General features: G+C 44.8%; 1 protein-coding gene across 1 annotated transcript in view; it reads right to left on the reverse strand.

Moving 5' to 3' along the window:
* SORL1 (sortilin-related receptor, L(DLR class) A repeats containing) overlaps nucleotides 1-18,715 on the reverse strand; it is a 236,260-nt gene that overhangs the window by 209,878 nt on the left and 7,667 nt on the right. Inside the window, exon 2 of the mRNA XM_006895608.1 lies at nucleotides 1,920-2,036. Coding sequence (XP_006895670.1) covers nucleotides 1,920-2,036 — 117 coding nt within the window. The remainder of the gene's footprint in view (nucleotides 1-1,919; nucleotides 2,037-18,715) is intronic.

An 18,715-nucleotide genomic window follows, 5' to 3' on the forward strand; every position in this document is an offset into this window, starting at 1 on the left:
TATATATATATATATATATATATATAGAGAGAGAGAGAGAGAGAGAGAGACTGCCCAAGAACAAAGATGATTTTCAGACTGTTGGCCTACAGAACAGTAAGAAAATAAATTTCTGTTCCTTAAAGCCACATACTTGTGGTATTTGTATAACAGCATCAGTAGGTAACTAACACAGGCAGTACCTCTAGAGACCTTGACGCACAGGCTGTGGGCTGTGGCCACAAAGGTTTGCCAGCTTTGATGGCATTTATAAATGGGTCTAAGTCTTTGCCTATAACAAGCTTCCTCCCACTCCAGAGCACTACACCCATACTGTCTGTCAGCTTGTGTGGTTTCCCACATGTCACACCATGCAGGCACCCTCCCTGAGCTAAGCTATGCATCCTTGCCAGCCCTTCTTCCGCCCTCGCTGTCTCTGGCTGCCACAGTTCAATATAGAAAGTAACAGGCGCTCTCGCCCAACCCCTACTCCAAATTCATCCGGCCCAGACAGTGGACACACACACAGAGGGACCTCACTGAAAGCTAATCTACAATCAAGAGTTACAGGCATATCCTAAAGCTGATAGGCAAATATGTTAGCAAATTCACAAGTGGTGGGTTCTTCCGGCCAGGCTACCGAATGACCGAAGCTCCACAGTGTGTCTCCTGTCCAGAGCCTTACCTCCAAGGCAGACCCCTGAGCCTCTTTCCACATGGAAAAGGTCACAGGCAAGGTCGCAGCCGTGGGACTCAAGGACCAGCACTGGCCCTCATGTGTTTTACTTGGCACACACAGTGTTTATAAAAGCTATACACTGACTGCCAACTTCTCAGACCCAGTGGTGTTCCCTAAAACTCCAGATTTCTGGGATTTTCTCGCAACATTAGAAGCTCCAGCAACAGTGGGCAACGGTCCTGCTGAGTTCAGAACTGATCAGTGAGTCTTCTCTAGGTCACAAAAGTCCCCTTTGCCTCCTTCATCTCCCTACCATTGAGACTACATTCAAATTAAAGAGGAAAAAATGGAATAGTTCTGGAACCTTTATCAGAAGGGAGGAAATGACATACTGCCCAAGAGACCCACACTCATCAAGAAAAATTAGAGTAACAAATTTTTGTCATGGAAGTAATAAGAGTGTAATTAACCTGGAGATGGCTTCAATCTTTTCCATCACCTGCCCTGTCTATTGCAGACCTTTGAGTTTATAATCCTTGGTCTAATAAAAGACCTAACTCCGAAACATCAACAACTATTCAAAAAAAACCAAACAAACCTGAACTACTATGGAAATTGTTGTTGTTGAGTGCCATCAAGTCAACTATGACTCATAGCAACCCAATGAATAACAGATCTGAACCTGGCCTCATGATCTCCCCCATACTCGACCCCATTGTTAGAGCCACTGTATCAATCCATCTTGCTGGAGATCGTCTTCTCTTTTCCTAAGCCTGTACCTTTTCAGCTTGATGTCTTTTTCCAAAGATTGGCCCTTTCTGGCAACATGACCAAAGTACGTGAGCTGACGTTCCACCATCTAGTGGAAATTAGGACTATAAGAAAACCAGATTCCCCAACTCACCCAACTGAAACGAGATAGGAGACATATATCAGCAGGTGGGCAAGACCCATCAGGTCTCATCAGGCACTGTCACAGGCGGGCAACTCTGCCCGGGAATGTCCTGCTGGTATTTTGTGGAGCTGATGTAATGATTCAGATTACACTTTATCACTTCTCAACAGTAATCGCACGGATCTGCGCACAACACTGAAAGCACCACGTTGTGTTTAGCAAACACCAGATGTCTTCTTTTCTACATTCTCCTCCCATCACCTAATTTGCCAGAGCCATCTTTCACCTAGCCACTATTTTTTGTGTAGAATCAGAAAAGGGAGGGGGATGGCCCACAGGAGTGGCCAGTGCAATCCAAATACTTACATCACTGCTCTTGGGCTTCGCCAGCGCCAAGCTGTCCCGGGCTAAGGCCACGATTACGTTACTCTTCTCTCCGGCCCAGTGCACCACCATCTGGTTGTGGGAATCATTGAGGCTCACCTGAAAGAGATCAGGCCAGCACAGGTGTGAGGACCCATGAGCGAAGACCACAAGCCACCTAGATCAAGATGCTCTCTCCTCGGTCCCTCAGGAATACCTCTGTTTCCTATCTCCAATGAACTGGACTGGGATGGTCTATAGTCCATGGTCCCACCTCTACCCCAGTATAGCCCACGCTCAGCTTCCCCAAAGGAGACATTCATTCCCCTGGCTCCTCTGCATTGAACTGTACAGGTGATTCACTTTGCAGGCTCTCACTAGCTTCTGATTTTTTGCCTAGTGCAAAGTCTCAATCTTAAATTATGCTCATCTTTACCTGTGTGACATAAACACGTAAAAGTTTTAAACAGGGCAGGTTGGGGGCATTATTCACTGATGGTAGGAGTGTAAAATGGTGCAACCACTATGGAAGGCACTATGGGGCTTCCTCAGAAAGCTGGAAATAGAAATACCATTTGACCTAGTAATTCCACTACCGGGAGTATACCCTAAAGAAACTATAACTGCCACCCAAGCAGATATATGCACACCCATGTTTATTGCTGCTTTGTTCACAATAGCAAAGAGATGCAAATAATCCAAGTGCCCATCAACAAACGAATGGAAAGAGAAGCTCTGGCATATTCAGACAATGGAATACTATGCTGCATTGAAAAATAAGGAACTCAGGATATTTCTCATATGCTAGATAAAATTCTGGAGGTAAATTAGCAGTGTGGCTAATGTAGCCATTACTGTCAGTCACCTTTGGACATGGGATGGGGGGAATAAAAAAGAAGGAACTCATGAAATAGTATACACAATGGGTGACCCTGGAGGAGATTATGCTGAGTGAAATATCTCAGACACAAAAAAGACAAATACTATGTAATGTCACTATTATAAAACAAACTGACAGGGGGGTTGGAGGGAAACTAAGAAAAGAGGGGATAAGTAATGTACAAGACATTGAAACTGACAAAAGAGAGAACTATATAAAAGGATTATATGATTAGGTATTATGGGTGTGACAAGAGTCCAGAATAAGAGCTGCATAGTAAATTGGTTGGAGAGGGGGGACTGTATAACAATAAAAGAATTCTTTTTCTAAAGTAAAACCAAACTGGGGAGGAGGGGGGCAGGGAGGAAAATGTGCAATAATGAATTAATGGAAATCCAAGTTCTTTATAAACTTATAATAAAATCTTGATTAACATTTTTTTAAAAAAGGTTTTAGGCAAAAACATGGAACATGTGCCTTATGGGAGGATGGGAGGAGCACAGTCCAGAAAAGACCACACACTTTTCATACCTCCATTCAGATGGTGCTTTCTCAGCCCGAACCCTTGACCCACATGAGGAACAAAGGAAAGCAACATTAGGCAGGTTAATTTCTTTAAGTGTCTCAAAATAGAAACTATTTCTACGATCAAATAACTACTCCATTTAGATTACTGCTCATAGTTAATTTCTTAGATATTAAAATAAGGCCAACAAGCTTCTGTTGACACTTCTACTGGTTGACAGCTTCTATGTTGCCACTGATGGATATTAATAAGAACCACTGTGTCAGGACTTAACTAGCTTTTCTCCAAATGTGCTTCCTCTTCTTCCCAATGGCACAGCGACATTCCCTTCCCAGGCTGCCCTGCATAGAAAGTGGCCCTGGAAGTGGGTGCCAGCTAACAACAGGGGAAGGAAGGTTATCACTGCTACGACCAGTCTTGGCCTTATGCATAGTCTACACACCATCTGTATTCCTACCCTACCCACAGGCCCAGAGGAAGGCAGAGCTTAAGACTGAAGGCCTCGAGAGAGCTCTGGTGGCCTAGTGGCAAGAAGCTGTGCTGAAATTCTGAAGGCATGTGGTTTGAATCCATCAGATGCTCCACTGGAGAAGGAGGGGCAATCTCCTCCTGTGCCAGTCGGATCCGACTCGATGGTACACAACAACAACAACAATAAAAGAAGATTGGAGGCCTCCACTAATCACTACAATGCTCTTTTTGAACTTTTTGTGGTTGGGTTATACTCAGAGCTTCAGGAATTCATCTGTTATGTTGTTGTTAGGTACCATCGAGTCAACTACAACTCATAACAACATTCACAGTACTGAATATGCTATGGACTGACAAAAGAACAAGCACGTAAGTGTTGGGAAAAAGTGTGGCCACAGTGCTCCTTAGAGACAAGAGTGGTGAAGCTCTGTGTCTCATATGTTGCTAGGGGAAGCTATTCCTTAAAGAGGGTCATCATGCGTGGCAAGGTTGACAAAAGAAAGGAAAATCCTCAAGGAAACGGCACAGTGACAGCAACAATGGGTCCAGGTAGGTCAGAGATGATGAGGATGGCACAGGACAGGACAGGGTTCAGATCTACTGTTCACGGGGTTGCTATGAACAGTACTCAACTCAAGGACATATAACAACAGCAGAAGGTCATCATGCTGGGAAAGGTAGGCTGTCAGCAAAATAAAGGGGCTGACTCAATGGCAACAGGCACTAGTGGTGGTCTGATACAATGACCATGCTTTATTTTTTTAAACAAAAGGTACTTCAACACCTAAAACTGAGAAAAGGGATAATCCTAGATTAAAGAGCAGTTCTTTATCTTAAACCCATTTTGCTTTATGGAAAAACTAACCACAGTAACTTTATTTTTCCATGCTACCATTCGCTGGAGAACACCAGCTCACACTCAGCATTGTAGAAAATCAAGTCCATACAATTCATTCTCTCTAAGGAAAGCAAAGCGATGACCAAAATGTCAAAATATTTGAAAACCAATGTAATGTTCAGAATCAGGACAAATCCTCCCAAAGCCAAAGGCAAATGTTCTCTCTTGCAGGTCTGTGTCTAAGAGCAAAGGCTAACAGACCACCTCCTCAGCCTTGGCCATCGCAGGTACAAATGAAAGGAGATGAGGCTTCTGGGAGTCCCAGCAGCCTCTGCACGTTCCCGCCTGCAACTTCCCACCTTCCCCGCTTGGACTGATGCAAGTTCAAGTTCACAACCTGCCCTCTCAGTGCCCGCCCACCATGCAAAGACCTGGCAGAGCCAGGCCCTCCCTGCCCTCCCCACAGCAAGCTCTCTTCCTTTCTCTCTCTCTCACCCCACCACACCCTAACAAGTCTCCACCCACTCTGTGAGGTGCTCTCAGATGTCACCAGAGAGAAGGGAAACACCTGCGCCCAAAACTTGGCAGGGACTGACAAGGGGGCTAATCCTTAACGATTTTGCTTTGAGTCTCAAGCACCTGTGTCTAATTGGATCCAGGATCCAAAGTTTTTTGAGAAATGAAGTATTTGCAGTGAGACCTCTTTACAACCCTTGAGATTTTTCAGGAAAACAGGATGCTCCAACATGTCCCTTTCCAGTCCCAGGTAGATAAAAACAGGCAAGCATGGCCCCCAAAGTGAAAATAAATAGTTTAGCACAAAGAGCTACAGAGAGAAAAGTGCTAAAGGGATCTGTCAGCTAACAAAGCCTCAAGCCAGCCTTCCTGGACCCCTCTCGTCCAGCCCTAAGGATATCCGCAATCACAGGAGGATGGGAAGCCCACCAGCACTGATGATCTTGAAGTTCAGGCCAGAAGTCTTCTAACCTATGATAAAATTCTCACCCCTGGAGACTCAGGAAAAAAAATAAATAAATAAGATTGCCTGCAAGTTGATTCCATCTCATGGCAACCCCATGTATTAGAGGAGGACTGCTCCACAGGGCTTGCCTGGCTGGGATATTTACAAGAGCAGATTAGCAGGCCTTTCTTCCAAGGTATCACCAGATGGATGCAAACCATCCATCTTCAGGTCAGCAGTTCAACATCAATCATTCATGCCAGCCAGATCTTCCTTGGGGTCAGAGGGAAATAAATAGGGTACTAGGGAAACACCAGCACAAGAAACGGTCAGGAATGTAAAGGACTTGCCCCTCAATGTTCAGCTTGGATCTCCTCAAAGACAGACTGTCAAAATGGGTGACAGGCAGTGATCAGATAACACTTTGAACTGGCTACAAAGCTCTGCAATGATTAGAGTGTGAAAGAGGTCTGAAAACAATTCACTCATCTTTTCACTAAGAGAAAGTGAGATTTCCAGGCTCCTCAACCAATCCTAGGGGAGGTGAAGGGGTGCGAGGAACTAAAAGGCAAGCCTCAAAATACTCAGTGCTATTAAAAAAAAAAGGAGGAGGAAGGAGTCAAGAAGACCAGCTCGGTAAGCCACTTAAAAAAAAATGTAAAAGACTTTTTTTTTTATTAGCTGTCCTTTTTATTCCAAAGAGCAGACTATGAAAGGGCAGCCCAGTGTGGGGGGAGGTGAAAAATCCCTGGCAAAAAATGGCTTGTAAGACAGTCACCGGGCACCAGCACAAACGGCCTGGCTCCTGAGATTGACCAGATTTCATAGCTTCACATCCTGGTCACCTGGGTCCCGTGAGCCACCAGTGAGTCACAGATGATTCCCAAAGCAGCCAGGTGCCTGTCCTGGCAAATCACAACCACAGGTCAGCCACAGGAAACCGAGCGCCCGCTGGAAAGGAGCCAGCAAGCAGGCCAGCAGGCCATGCAACTTATTAATGCAAATAAATGCATTCCACTGCCACTGTCACCTCAGCCTCCAGCTCAACCACCCCCAGGAGAAAGAGAGGCAGAGCCTTCAAGGCAGGAGGCTGTAACTAGCTCTCCACCAAAGACAGTCAAGAAACCAGAGCCCCAGGGCAGCCCCACAATCAAGAACAGCCTACAAGTCCCCAAGGTTGGAGCCCCTGTTTTAATCAGTGGTTTCCTCCTGGTTTGTTTGTTTCCTCTACATCTCCAGAGATCTTCTACCTCCTCCCCCAGAGCATGTGCTGCCACCAGCCCTCTTGGGGCTGCTGAGGGCTTCCAACTCCCTCTTATCAGCTCTGCCTGCTCCACAAACCCAAAGACACTGGCCTGGGAAGCTGTGGGAGGGAGGCTTTTCCAGTAATATAACCTTGATGTGTAGTCGGTTAAAACCACGACCCCGGGGCGGGCACAGACTTCCCTCTCCCATGCTCAGCTCCCAGGGAGCTGGAGCTGGAGCTTGATAAATGAGACACAATTAATTGGAGCTGTAAAAGCAGCAGGGAGGGTGCCCCCCGCCCCAGCCAGCCTCCCCTCATAAAGCAAACGGGAGAAAAACTGCATGCAACAGAAACCTCCAAACCCTGGCTCCACCAACAAAAAAGGAACAGAACTCTGGGGGCTTCAGGGGGTCGTGAAGAGTCAAAGCAATCCTGGGTGGTGGAAGAGGCTCCCCGAGGTCACCAGGAGGTCTGAAAGGGTTCATGTCAATATCCTCAGACTACTGACTCACACCAGAGCCCAGGAATCAGTATTTTCATGAAACACTCCAGGTGTCTATGCAGCTGATTCAGGGAATGATGGATTTAGTCAAAACCTCAAAACCTGGCAAAACCTCAGTGAGTCCAAACAATAACAGCAGCCAAAAGAGACTCGTTCTTCTTGGAGTGGTGGTGGTGGGGGGATGTCTTTTGCGGGAGCTCTGGAAGTGCAGTCCACAGGAAATCTCACTGCTAACTCAACTGCTGCATGTAATCTGATGGTTCAAATCCACAGAAGAAAGATAGGCAACTTCCCTCCATGCAGTTTACAGCCTTGGAAGCCCAGTGGAGGGGTCAGTGATGAATTGGTTTAGACCCAAAAGCAATGAGTTGAGATTTTTTGGTTTGTTTTTATTTAGCTCTTTGTCTTGTTTATCTTGTTGTAATTAGCTATGTCATCTACCCCTGTCCCCAACCATGGTGACCCCATACACAAACTAACTGGTGCCTGGTCCTGCACCAGCCTAGAATGAGACACAGATGAGATGATGGTGACCCATAAGGCTTTCATCTCGACTGATTCATCAAAAGTTTGGAAACTCCACTAAAACCTGTCCTGCGTCATAACAACACACAAGCCTCCACTAGCAGATAGGCATGACCACACAGGAGTTGCACCGGCTGGAACAGAACAAGGTCTCCCACATGGAAGGCTGAAGATGAGGTCTTGCCCTAAGCCGCCTGCCTCTCTCACATTCTAAGTAGATGTTAAAACTCTAAGACTTACTGACACTACTACAGAGATGCTGACCCTCCAAGGGAAAGAAGCCAGCCAGGAAAGGACACATGTCATGGGATTTCATCATATAAAATATCCAACTATTTAATCCACAGCAGCAAAAAAACAAACAAACAAAAAAAACACCAGAGTCATGTTTTCAAAAGGCTGAGATGAGGGGGATGGGAAGTGACTGAATAATGAGTTGTTGTTGTTGTTGTGTGCTGTAGAGTCGGATCCAATCCATAGCTGACCCTGCAGTGGGTTTTCAGAAGCAGTAAACCTCACATGAGGAGACTGCCCATCCTTCTTCCATGAAACAGATTGTGGATTCGAACAATGTGCCTCTGGAATTGCAGTGCAGCTTCTTACCACACTAGGCCAAAATAAAACCCCATGGTTTTATTTTGGAATAATGAAAATGCACAGCATGGTAAAGATACTAAATACCACTGGATTAAATACATTTTAAATGAGAATTTCATGTGATATGAATTTCACCTCAATAAATTTAAAATAAAACAACCCATCCCAGTGACCTCTAAGGCACAAGCTATTTCTCAAGTGCTGAGCCAGTCCCAATGAGCTCCCACTTTTAAGAATTGGTTCTTTCATCTCATTGAGATCCTTCAGGCCACTGAAATAGGCAGCTAGAATGAGTCATGGAGGAGGCAGGCTGAGGACTGGGTCTCTGGCCAAAGCAATCTGTCAAGAGCCGTCTCGGCATCTGCAGAGCTGTGGCTTCAGCACAGGTCGCCTGCCCAGCCCCCACCACATCTGACACAGGCAGGTCACTCCTGAGTCTCCTAGCAGGTCCAGGAGATTCAAAGAGGTCAAAAGATCTGGGAGTAAAGGAAAGAATCTGCAGCCAAACTCCACCACCACCACCACCACCAGGCTCTGGGTTGTCTACACAGGAGGGCAAATAAAGAACTTGTTTTATGAAGATGCTGATTCCTTATGATCCCCTCATCAATTAAGTACACACTTAGGTGTGGGGTCAGCAAAGGAGAGGAAGACCCTCGCCGAGATGGACACGATGACTGCCGCAATGGGCTCAAGTGTGTCAACTGATGAGGACAGCACAAGATAGGACAGGGTTCAGGCCTACTGTTCATAGGGTCATTATGAGTCGTACTTGACTTAACAGTGCCTAACAACAACATAGTTGACCAAGGGAGTTCTGGTGGCCTAGTGGAAAGGAGTTGCACTGCTACCCCAAAGGCACCAGATGCTCCAAAAGAAACAGAGAGGCAATTTCCTGTGTCATTTAAAGCCTCTGAAAGTCCACTGGAGGGTCAGCCCTGATAATTGCCACTGAATGGTACATAACAACAGCATACTGCCAGACTCCCTTTGAGGTGCTTTAATGATCACTTCACATAGGACAGTCCCTGGCTAATGCAATTGGGTAAGTGCTAGGCTACTAACCAAAGGGTTGGAGGCTCAAATCCACACAGGTGCACTTTGGAAGAAAGGCCTGGTGATCTACATCTAAAATACCAGTCACTGAAATCTCTATTCTGACACACACAGAGTGGCCATAAGTCTGGAACAACTACATAGCAACTGGTTTGGGTCCACAGAGTACTTCTTCAGGAAATCAATGTTGTAAGTCAGAACCAATGCTGAATTTAAGTCCACCAAAATTGGTCATTGAGGTTTATGTAGAGGGGTGGGGATCCTTAAGGGAAGAGGCCATATATCATCTCCATTTCTCCTGCCATTACCTTCTCCAACTGGTCAAGTCTACAGATCAGGCCAGCTGTCTCAGGCACCCACAGCTTGTCCTCCTCACTGTTCCCACACAGCTTCCTGCCAGAACACAGCACCAGGAGGACAAATAATGCTGGCTGGTTTCTTTCTCCATTTCTCTCAGTGAAATACAAAGAAGCATTTTCAAAATTCTATAATGAAATATAAAGCAAATATCCTGTCCTTCAACTATGAGGCCAGGGGCGCCCGCTAAATTCCCTGAACTAGATGATGGGCCTGAGGAAACCAAAGGCAGACTCAAGGTCCAAGAATAACAAGGTTTTCTCAAATCATCCCTTTGCTCGACCTAAATACTAGGCATGCAAATGCCCCACAGTGTCCCCTTTCTAGACTGTGTTCTCACTATATTTAGTAACCTCATTATCGTCCTCGGACTCTCCACCTCAGAAGGAGAGTGGAGAGTTTGAGCTCCCTGTAGGCTGTCTCTGTTGGCATCCTCTCACCTCACCCATCTGACCTTTGCATTTGTACGAGATGTGTTGCCCACAAGACATAGTAACTACTCCCATGAGCAAGGCTCAAGGCAGCCCATTTTGCAGATGCTGAAGCGCATGCATAGAGAACAGACTTCTCCAAGATGAAATGTCACTTCTAAGAATGACCTTGAACTAAAACTTAAGCATATCCTACAATTTCCTTCACTGAAGATGTTATACTTTCCTTATATATAAAAAATATGCTTTTTCCTTTTTCTTTATTAAAAGGGTGATAATTGCATTCTGCCTGATTTACAGTCTCAGTTCAGAAAGACATATTTTCATTCCTGATTGATCCTCGGCAGGAAAAACCTATTCACCACTTTCTTGTCAACACATTTTGTCATTTAACACATTGCATGCTTTGCTGTCCCCAGAGGGTTCCTTACTGAAAGGAACCTGTGAAAAATCTTTGTCATAAAAATAATCATTCCTTAATTTACCAGGTTGATTGGTAGGAAAAGTAGGAAGAGGTTGTGGAACAAGGAATTATCACTACTGATGTCAGATGGACCTTAGCTGAAAAGAGAAAATACCAGGAAGATGTTTACTTGTGTTTTATGGGTGTTGCAAAGGCATTTTACTGTATGGTCCATAATAAATTATTGGTAATGCTGAGAAATATGGAAATTCCAGAACACTTAATTATGCTCATAGGAAAGCTGTGCATAGACCAAGAGGCAGCCATTCTAACAAAACATGAAGATACTGTATGCTTTAAAAGGACATTTCAAAGCATCAGGGCTGTTTCCTTTAAATATACTTTTGCAGTCGGTATGCTGAGTGAATAATCTGAGATTTATGTGAGGGATGCAGCCTCAGAACTGGAGGAAAACTCATTAACAACCTATAAAATGCAGGTGGCACACCTTTGCTTGCAGAAACTGAGGAGGACTTGAGGCACGATAGCCTTCAGTATAGATTATACTCCAACTTTTTAAAAAAGCCTAAATCCCCACTACTGAATCGATAAGCAACATCATGAAAGATGGAGAAAAGACTGACGTTGTCAAGGAGTTCATTTTACTTGGATCTACAATCAACACCCATGGAAGCAGCAGTTAGGAAATCAAACCTCATAATGCATTAGGCTGATCTGATGCAAAAATTCTATTTAGAGTGTTACAATGCAAAGATGTCACTTTAAGGGATAAGTGAATGAAATCTGAGCAGTTGACAAGAGAAGTCAAAGAAAAATTGATATCTTTGTAATATAGAATGGAAAAATTTTAATTTATGTGTCATGCAGATGTCACAATCTTGCTTGATTAAACTTAGGAGGACCCAAATCACTTGACGCAGAAGGTCAAGGGCAGCAGCCTTCAATATAGCTTGAAGCTCAACATCAAGAAAACAAAGATTCTCACCACTGGGCAGTTGACAGAACCCTAATAGACGGTGAAGAGATTGAGATTATTAACAGCTTTAGTTTGCTTGGTTCCACTCTTATTCACCACCCTTGGTACCAGCAGCCACGAAATCAAGACAATCTAATAACAACAAGTAAGAAAAACAACAAGCAGGCCCACAAGGAATCTCAGAGAACATCTAAAGTTACTTTTACATTCTGCAGGTGAGGTTCAGATCACGGAGAGATTTTTGGTGTGATGATCCATATTAGCTTGGAATGACCTAAGCCAGGACTTGCCAAATTGAGGATTGACTGTGCACCCCAAGCTGTTCCTATAAGCACATCAGACTGATCCCGAACCACCCCCTTTCCCTGAAAACCCTGGCTCTTTCAGCAAGCATGTATTGTGCATGCACTACACAGCAGATGCTACACTAGATGTGAGGAAAACAGAAGGTCGCAAGGCTTCATATTCATAAATTAGTAAAGGATACAAATACTAGACAACTAATATGAAAAAACATGCTGAGCAAATTATTTTAGAAGTTGGCATCTATGAAGAAGAATGTGGCATCAGGAAAGGAGGAAGACTCATCAAATAACCTCCATTATGCAGACAACACAACAGTTGCTTAGTGAAAGGAGGACTTGTAACACTTGCTGCAGAAGGTTATACACTGTAGCCTTCAATATGGATTGTATCTCAACATCAGAAAAACAAAAATTTTCACCACAGAAACTGTCAACAACTTCATCTTCCTTGGCTCCACAAACAATATGCTTGGGACAAGCAGTCCAGAGATCAGGAGACATATTGCTCCAGGAAATTCCACAATCAGAGACACCTCTCCAAATTACTGAGGAATAATGATGTTAGTTTGAGGACTAAAATACACATGGTTCAGATCATGGTCTTTTCAATCACTTGCTATGCTATTGAGAGCTGGACAATGAATAAGGATGACAAAAGAAAAACTGATGTCTATGAGCTGTGGTGTTGGAGATGAGTAGAATATCCCATGGACTGCCAAAAGAACAGATACATCTTGGAAAAGGAGCAGCCAGAGTGCTCCTTAGAGGCAAGGATGGCAAAGCTTCAGATAGTATCCTTTGGGCATGTTGGTAGGTTAACAGAGAGGAAGATCCTCAACCAGGTGGATGTACACTGTGACTGCAGCAGTGGACTTAAATGTGTCAGAAATTGGGAAGCTGAGACAGGATAGGAGAGGGCTCAGATCTGTTGTTCACAGGGTCACTGTGAGTTGTACTCAACAGCACCTAACAACAACAACAATGATGACAACAACAACAATGCCAAAAATAGGAACGTCTGGTGGTACAGTCAATGGGGAGCTGTGCTTCTAACCCAAAGGCTAGCTAGGCTCTCTGGCAGTTCAAATCCACTAGCAGGTCTGAAAGAGAAAGGTAAGCAATTTCCTCCCATGCAATTTACAGCCTCCAAAACCCCAGTGGAGGGTCAGGTAAGAGTCACTACCAACTCAACGGAAATGAGATCAGTTTAATTCCAAAATAATTTTTAGCTGAAACTTAACTGGAGACACAGCCTCACATGGGGAGAAAATGAAGTTTCACTGAAGACAGGATAGACACAAAGCTGAAAAGGGAGTTATCATGGGAAAGCAGATGAAGAGATGAGCAGAGAAGGGACATGCTGGCTCAGGGCAGAAATCAGAGCACAGGCCAAGAAAGGGAAGGGCCTGCTACCCTAGCAAAGATAAAAGACAATCAGTGTAACCAGAACATTAAGAGCCAATATTTTAAAAAAAACAAACAAAAAAAAAACCAACCCAACCCAAACCAACTCATTGCTGTTGAGTCAGAACCAGCTCATAGTTGACCCCCCTAGCAGGTTTTCAGAGGCTGTAAATTGAACCGGAGGAGATACCACCTTTCTCCCATGTAGCAGCTGGTGAATTCAAACCAACTGCCTTTAGATGGCCACACAACTCCTTACTCAAGCAGGAAGAGACAGCTCTTCCCTGTAACAAAGTTGTGGGTCCTTGTTGAAAACTCGTCTGAGGGTCAGCTATGGGTCGGTTTCAACTTGAGGGTACACAACAACAACAAACTGAAGGCGAGCCTTCCATATTATTTTGAGGGGGATGGGAAAGGTAAAGCAGATCTGAAGTCACTCAGAAGGTTTGGGTTTGAGTCTTCAATTTGCTAGATGTGTGACTGAGTGACAGCTGTGGTGGTTCAGAGGTAGAAGTCTCTCCTTTCTTGCAGGAGATCTGGGTTCAATTCCTGGTTGATGCACACATGCCCCAGCCACCTCCTGTCCATCAGTGAAGGCCTCTGTGTGGCTCCAATGTGGGATGAGTCTCAGCAGAGCTTCCATAACTAAGCCACCTAGGAAAAAATGGCTGGTGATCTACTTCCAAAATATCTGTCAACAAAATCATTATAGGGTACTACAGTCAATGAAGGCATGGGGCAGGATCAGGCAGCATCTCCCTCCACTTTGCATGGAGTTTCCAAGAGCTGCGGGCTAGCTTGCTGGTGGATGACAACAACAACACAACTATGGACAAGTCACTTCACATTTCTGAGCCTCAAGACACTCATCTATATAAAATATGAACAAAATTTTCTCAATTTTATAGAACTATTTTTAAAAATCACATGAGGATTTATAAATAAACTTCAAAACGCTAAAATCTGTTTTCTCATCACTACCAAACTGCCTCTTGCCTTTCTATACTAAATTACTCCATGTAAACAATTAATATTGGCATTGCTGGGATTGGAGCTTCAAGGCCTAAAGGCTAGTAATAACTCACTGGCATTGAGTTGCAGCTGACTCATACCTCACCCTCCAGCTGGCTTCAAAGGGCATAAATCTCACCAGAGCAGAATTTCCATCTTTCTCCCCCAGAGCAGCTGGTGAACTCAAACTGCCAGAGAGGTTTGAATAGTTGTAACCTTTAGGTTACTCTCTATAGGCTGGGCCACCAGAGCTCGCTAACACTTGGTTCCTAGCTGTTCTTATGTGCCAGTGACATCAGAATGGACTCAAAGCTAATGCTCCGGTGGGTTTTCAGATGCAGTAAATCACACAGGAAACTGTGCAGACTTCTCTGATGAACAGCTGGTAGATTTGAACCAGGTGCCTAAAACTTGGCATTAACATAAAAAACGAGAGATGAGCTTAGGTCAAGCTGAGACCTCATTCCACAGCCCAGGATAGAGAGAACAAAGCAAAACTTAACCTTCTGGTGAAAAGGTTACATTGTTTTCTAGCACCTTCTTTACCCCAAAGGAAAAGTACTGCAATGTTACATTTCCGAATCAAAGGCCTCAAGCCAGCTGTGACCTGATGGCGTTACCACACAGAGAGGAGGGACAGATAAGACTAGTGGAGCAAGGAAAGTACATTCAACCCAACAGCTTGGCATGTTTCTCAGTGACATGAGATGCTCTCTGAGCTGCTAGGAGAGCAAACGGGACACACAGGAGCCCCAGAAGTCCTCACTGCTAGCCTGACACCCCTGCTCGTTCCTCCATCCCTGGCCAGGCCTCCACCTCACACCTTAATTTCTCTCCTATAAACACTGAAGGTTCTAGCCTTGTGTTTGCCTGCAGTAATCCCACCAGCACAGCACCAGCCACACACCTTGCCAAATTCAGCAAACCATGTGCCCAGTTAACAGGCTGATTTTTTTTTTACGACGCAGAGAGAGAACTTCAGAGAACAAAACATAACACAGATGAGGTGAGTCATAGGTACACAGTCTCATGTTACTCAATTAACTGAGCACAGATTTAAAGCATTTACATCTCCTGCAAACACTCCTAGTTTCACCTCCATGCTATTCCTACAGCCTCTCATGAGCAGCTTCCTCTGTCAGGATTCTTGGGCTACCAGGGTTACTCCTCCCTCCCCCCACCGCGAAGAGGTCCCTTACAAAAAGCCACCCCCCATGCATCCACCCCCAAGGCTAAGAGAGAACTCTTACTCTCTTACTCTACTATCTTGACCCCAAGTCCCACAGCTTCACATCTTTGAGGCTCTCACCTGCTGGCTCCATAGAGTCCCTGAACTAGTGCTGCTCGCAGTAATGATTTTATCCCAGGCTGACCAAGCTCAAGCAGATGATCTCAGATTTCCCCACTGCCTTATGGGTACCATCCCGCAGATTAATTCTAACCCATGGAGACCCCAAGTGTGTTAACCTAGAGCTACATTTCCACAGGATTTCCAGTGGCTGACTTTTTTTTTTAATAATTTTAATGAGCATTTACAGAGATTTTGGATTTCCATTCATTCATTGCTTCACTTCTCTCAGTGGCTGACTTTTGTAATCTGTAATTGTGCAGCCCAAAGGTGGCGACTCTCCAAGAGTTTAAATCCACCAACAGCTCCGTGCTATTTACAGCCTCAAATGCCCACTGGAGGGTCAGCTATGAACTGAAAGCAATGGGTCTGAGTGATAAACCTAAGTGTATTTATGTGGTGAGATTTTTGTTCTTGTTGTTTTGTTTCCTTCAGAAGCAGAACAACATGGTTTTCTTCTAAGGCCTCTCAGGGTGGAATTTGAACCCCTAACCTTTCAGTTAGCAGTAAAATGTGTGAACCATTTGCACTGTCCAGGAACCTCCCTTCTGGTCAGTTCTCCAAGAGTTAGAAACTTTATCTTAGCACTATTTCTCAGCTTTCCAGTCCACTCAAGTGGGGTGGAACTCCCCTCAGTACACACAAGCACATTCATTGGTCAAAATCCACATATCACTTCACATAACAATTACTTCAGTCATATTATCCCAGGCTTCCTTCAATCTATTAGGGGGAAGAAGATTTCTACTAAATAAGCTCATATCTTTTCTAAATAATAGAAGCAACATGTTACCTTATTTTAAAAAAAAACCCATCCCAGATAATAACAAGCAGCATGCTGTCCCCTACTCAGCACAAGATGCGTCTGATAGGCATACATCTTTTATTGCCCTAGTCTGCCACTCAGATTTGGGCTATAATCACATCAGGCTGCCTTTCTGAAAATCCGTGGCTGTGTTTGTAATCTAATTCAGGGGACTAGAGATAAATCATTGTGAAGGGTCCTGATTTTCCAAGCCAAAGCCTGCAGCGGCAGCCACAGCAATGGCATGCTAAGTTAAAAGGGCCAATGTGTGCAGGGTGGCGTGTGCACGGTGATGGATGCACACGCCTGCACTGTTTGTCTTCATGAGTGCCCGAAGGGGAGGGTGGAGGAGAGGCAGCCCCAGCTCCATGGAGGTGAGTCAACACAGGCACAGGAAGCAGGGGGCAGGGTGGGGAGATGGCCCCACAGTTAAGGCACTGTTTACATCTCTCATTGCTAAACAGAATGCAATGGATGTGCACACCACACACTTGCAGGCTGTGCAAGACCCAGTCGGAAGCAAGTGTGTCAGCCTTCTCCGCCCCAGTCACTGAAGACCACGAGACCTACCTTGGTCCATTGACGCTGTTCTACCTAAAAAAGGATGGTGGCCCCCAAAACCTAGGGTTTAGCCTCCAGCCCTCCACTCATGTTCTCCCTTCCTCCATCTGAGGGAAGCAAGCAGAAGCCTTTGCTGTAACCACAGCTTCTCTCAGAGTAGGGGGGGAGGGGGGCCTCCCATAACCCACACTACCTAATACCTAATACAGCAATCTCTAGCCACATGTGGCCCTTTAAACATGAATTTCAAGTAGCTGAAAATAAGTAAAAGAGCATTCCGTTCCTCAGGCACAAGGGCCACATAGGGCTAGTGGCTATTACAGACAGGCCCATCACCACAGATAGTTCTATTAGGCAACTCTGTCTTTGAGGACCCTAACATTAAGAGAAAAACTTCCAGAGTTATAGGCTACAGTGGTGACATGGACATGGGGCTTAACCACTGTAATTAACAACTGCCCAATGGACAACAGAATTTTGTAATTCTTTTTAAGTACAGGCCAACTAGCTAAAAGGTTAGCAATTCAAACTCTCCCAGAGTGGCCTCAAAAGGAAAGCCTGGCAATCTTACTTCTGAAAGGTCACAGACTTAAAAATACGATGAAGCTCTGTTCAGCCTGCATCACCAAAGAGTTGGAACTGACCCAATGGCAAAACAATACCATGGTTGCAGCTACGGTTGTTGTATCTCATCAGGTCTGAATGGACTCATAGCTGACCCTCCAGTGGATTTTCAGAGGCACTAAATCTCATCCTTCTACCATGGGGGATTTGAACAGTGTGCCCTTGGGACTATAGCACAGCTTCTTACCACTAGGCTATCAGAGCTCCCTTTACAATTATTTTGAAGCTCTGAACCCCACCACAAAACACACAAAGTCATTTCCCATTAATAAAATAGAGGCTGCGAAGGGGGGGAATCTCACCGCAGCATAAGAAGAGAACTGGGACCCTGTCCTTCGAGTCCTGAAAGATATTTCATCATTCACTCCCCTGTCCTCATTTGGTTTCCACGTCATCAGCCTTTTCCATGCTAGAAGGCAGCCCATGCCACTTCTTCGAAGGCCCAAGGTTTACAGGTCGATAAACCAATAAATTAGCTTGAAATTAACTGTGGCTCATTTTAAACTGAGGGAAATTGATTTCTGCATCTACATGGCTGGACTAACTGTGCCATCTGCCAATGAATTGTGCCTCACCTTGAGAACGCCTCACACCCCGGCAGCCCACACTACTTCTGGTAAAATGCTTTTCACCAGTTGCTGTCAAGTCAATCTTAAGTCATGGGACCCTGTAAGTGTCAGGGAACAGAATTGTGCTCCACACAGTCTGACATTTGGGACTCCAAGGCCTGGGATTGAGACTGACATCAACAAAACTGGAATTAAAAAAAAAAAAATGGAATTTCTAGAAAGATCTGACTTTTTGGACATAGATTGCCAGGACTTTCCTCCATGGTGCCTTTGGGTAGACTCAAGCCTCCAACATTTTCCTAGTGTCTTAGTGCATGTGCATCAACCATATGCACCACTGCAGATTTCTCTGGAAAAATCCTAATCCCCAAATATTCAAATC

Source organism: Elephantulus edwardii, unplaced genomic scaffold, assembly GCF_000299155.1.
Source record: "Elephantulus edwardii isolate Elephantulus edwardi_28Jun2011 unplaced genomic scaffold, EleEdw1.0 scaffold00171, whole genome shotgun sequence".
NCBI lineage: Eukaryota > Metazoa > Chordata > Mammalia > Macroscelidea > Macroscelididae > Elephantulus > Elephantulus edwardii.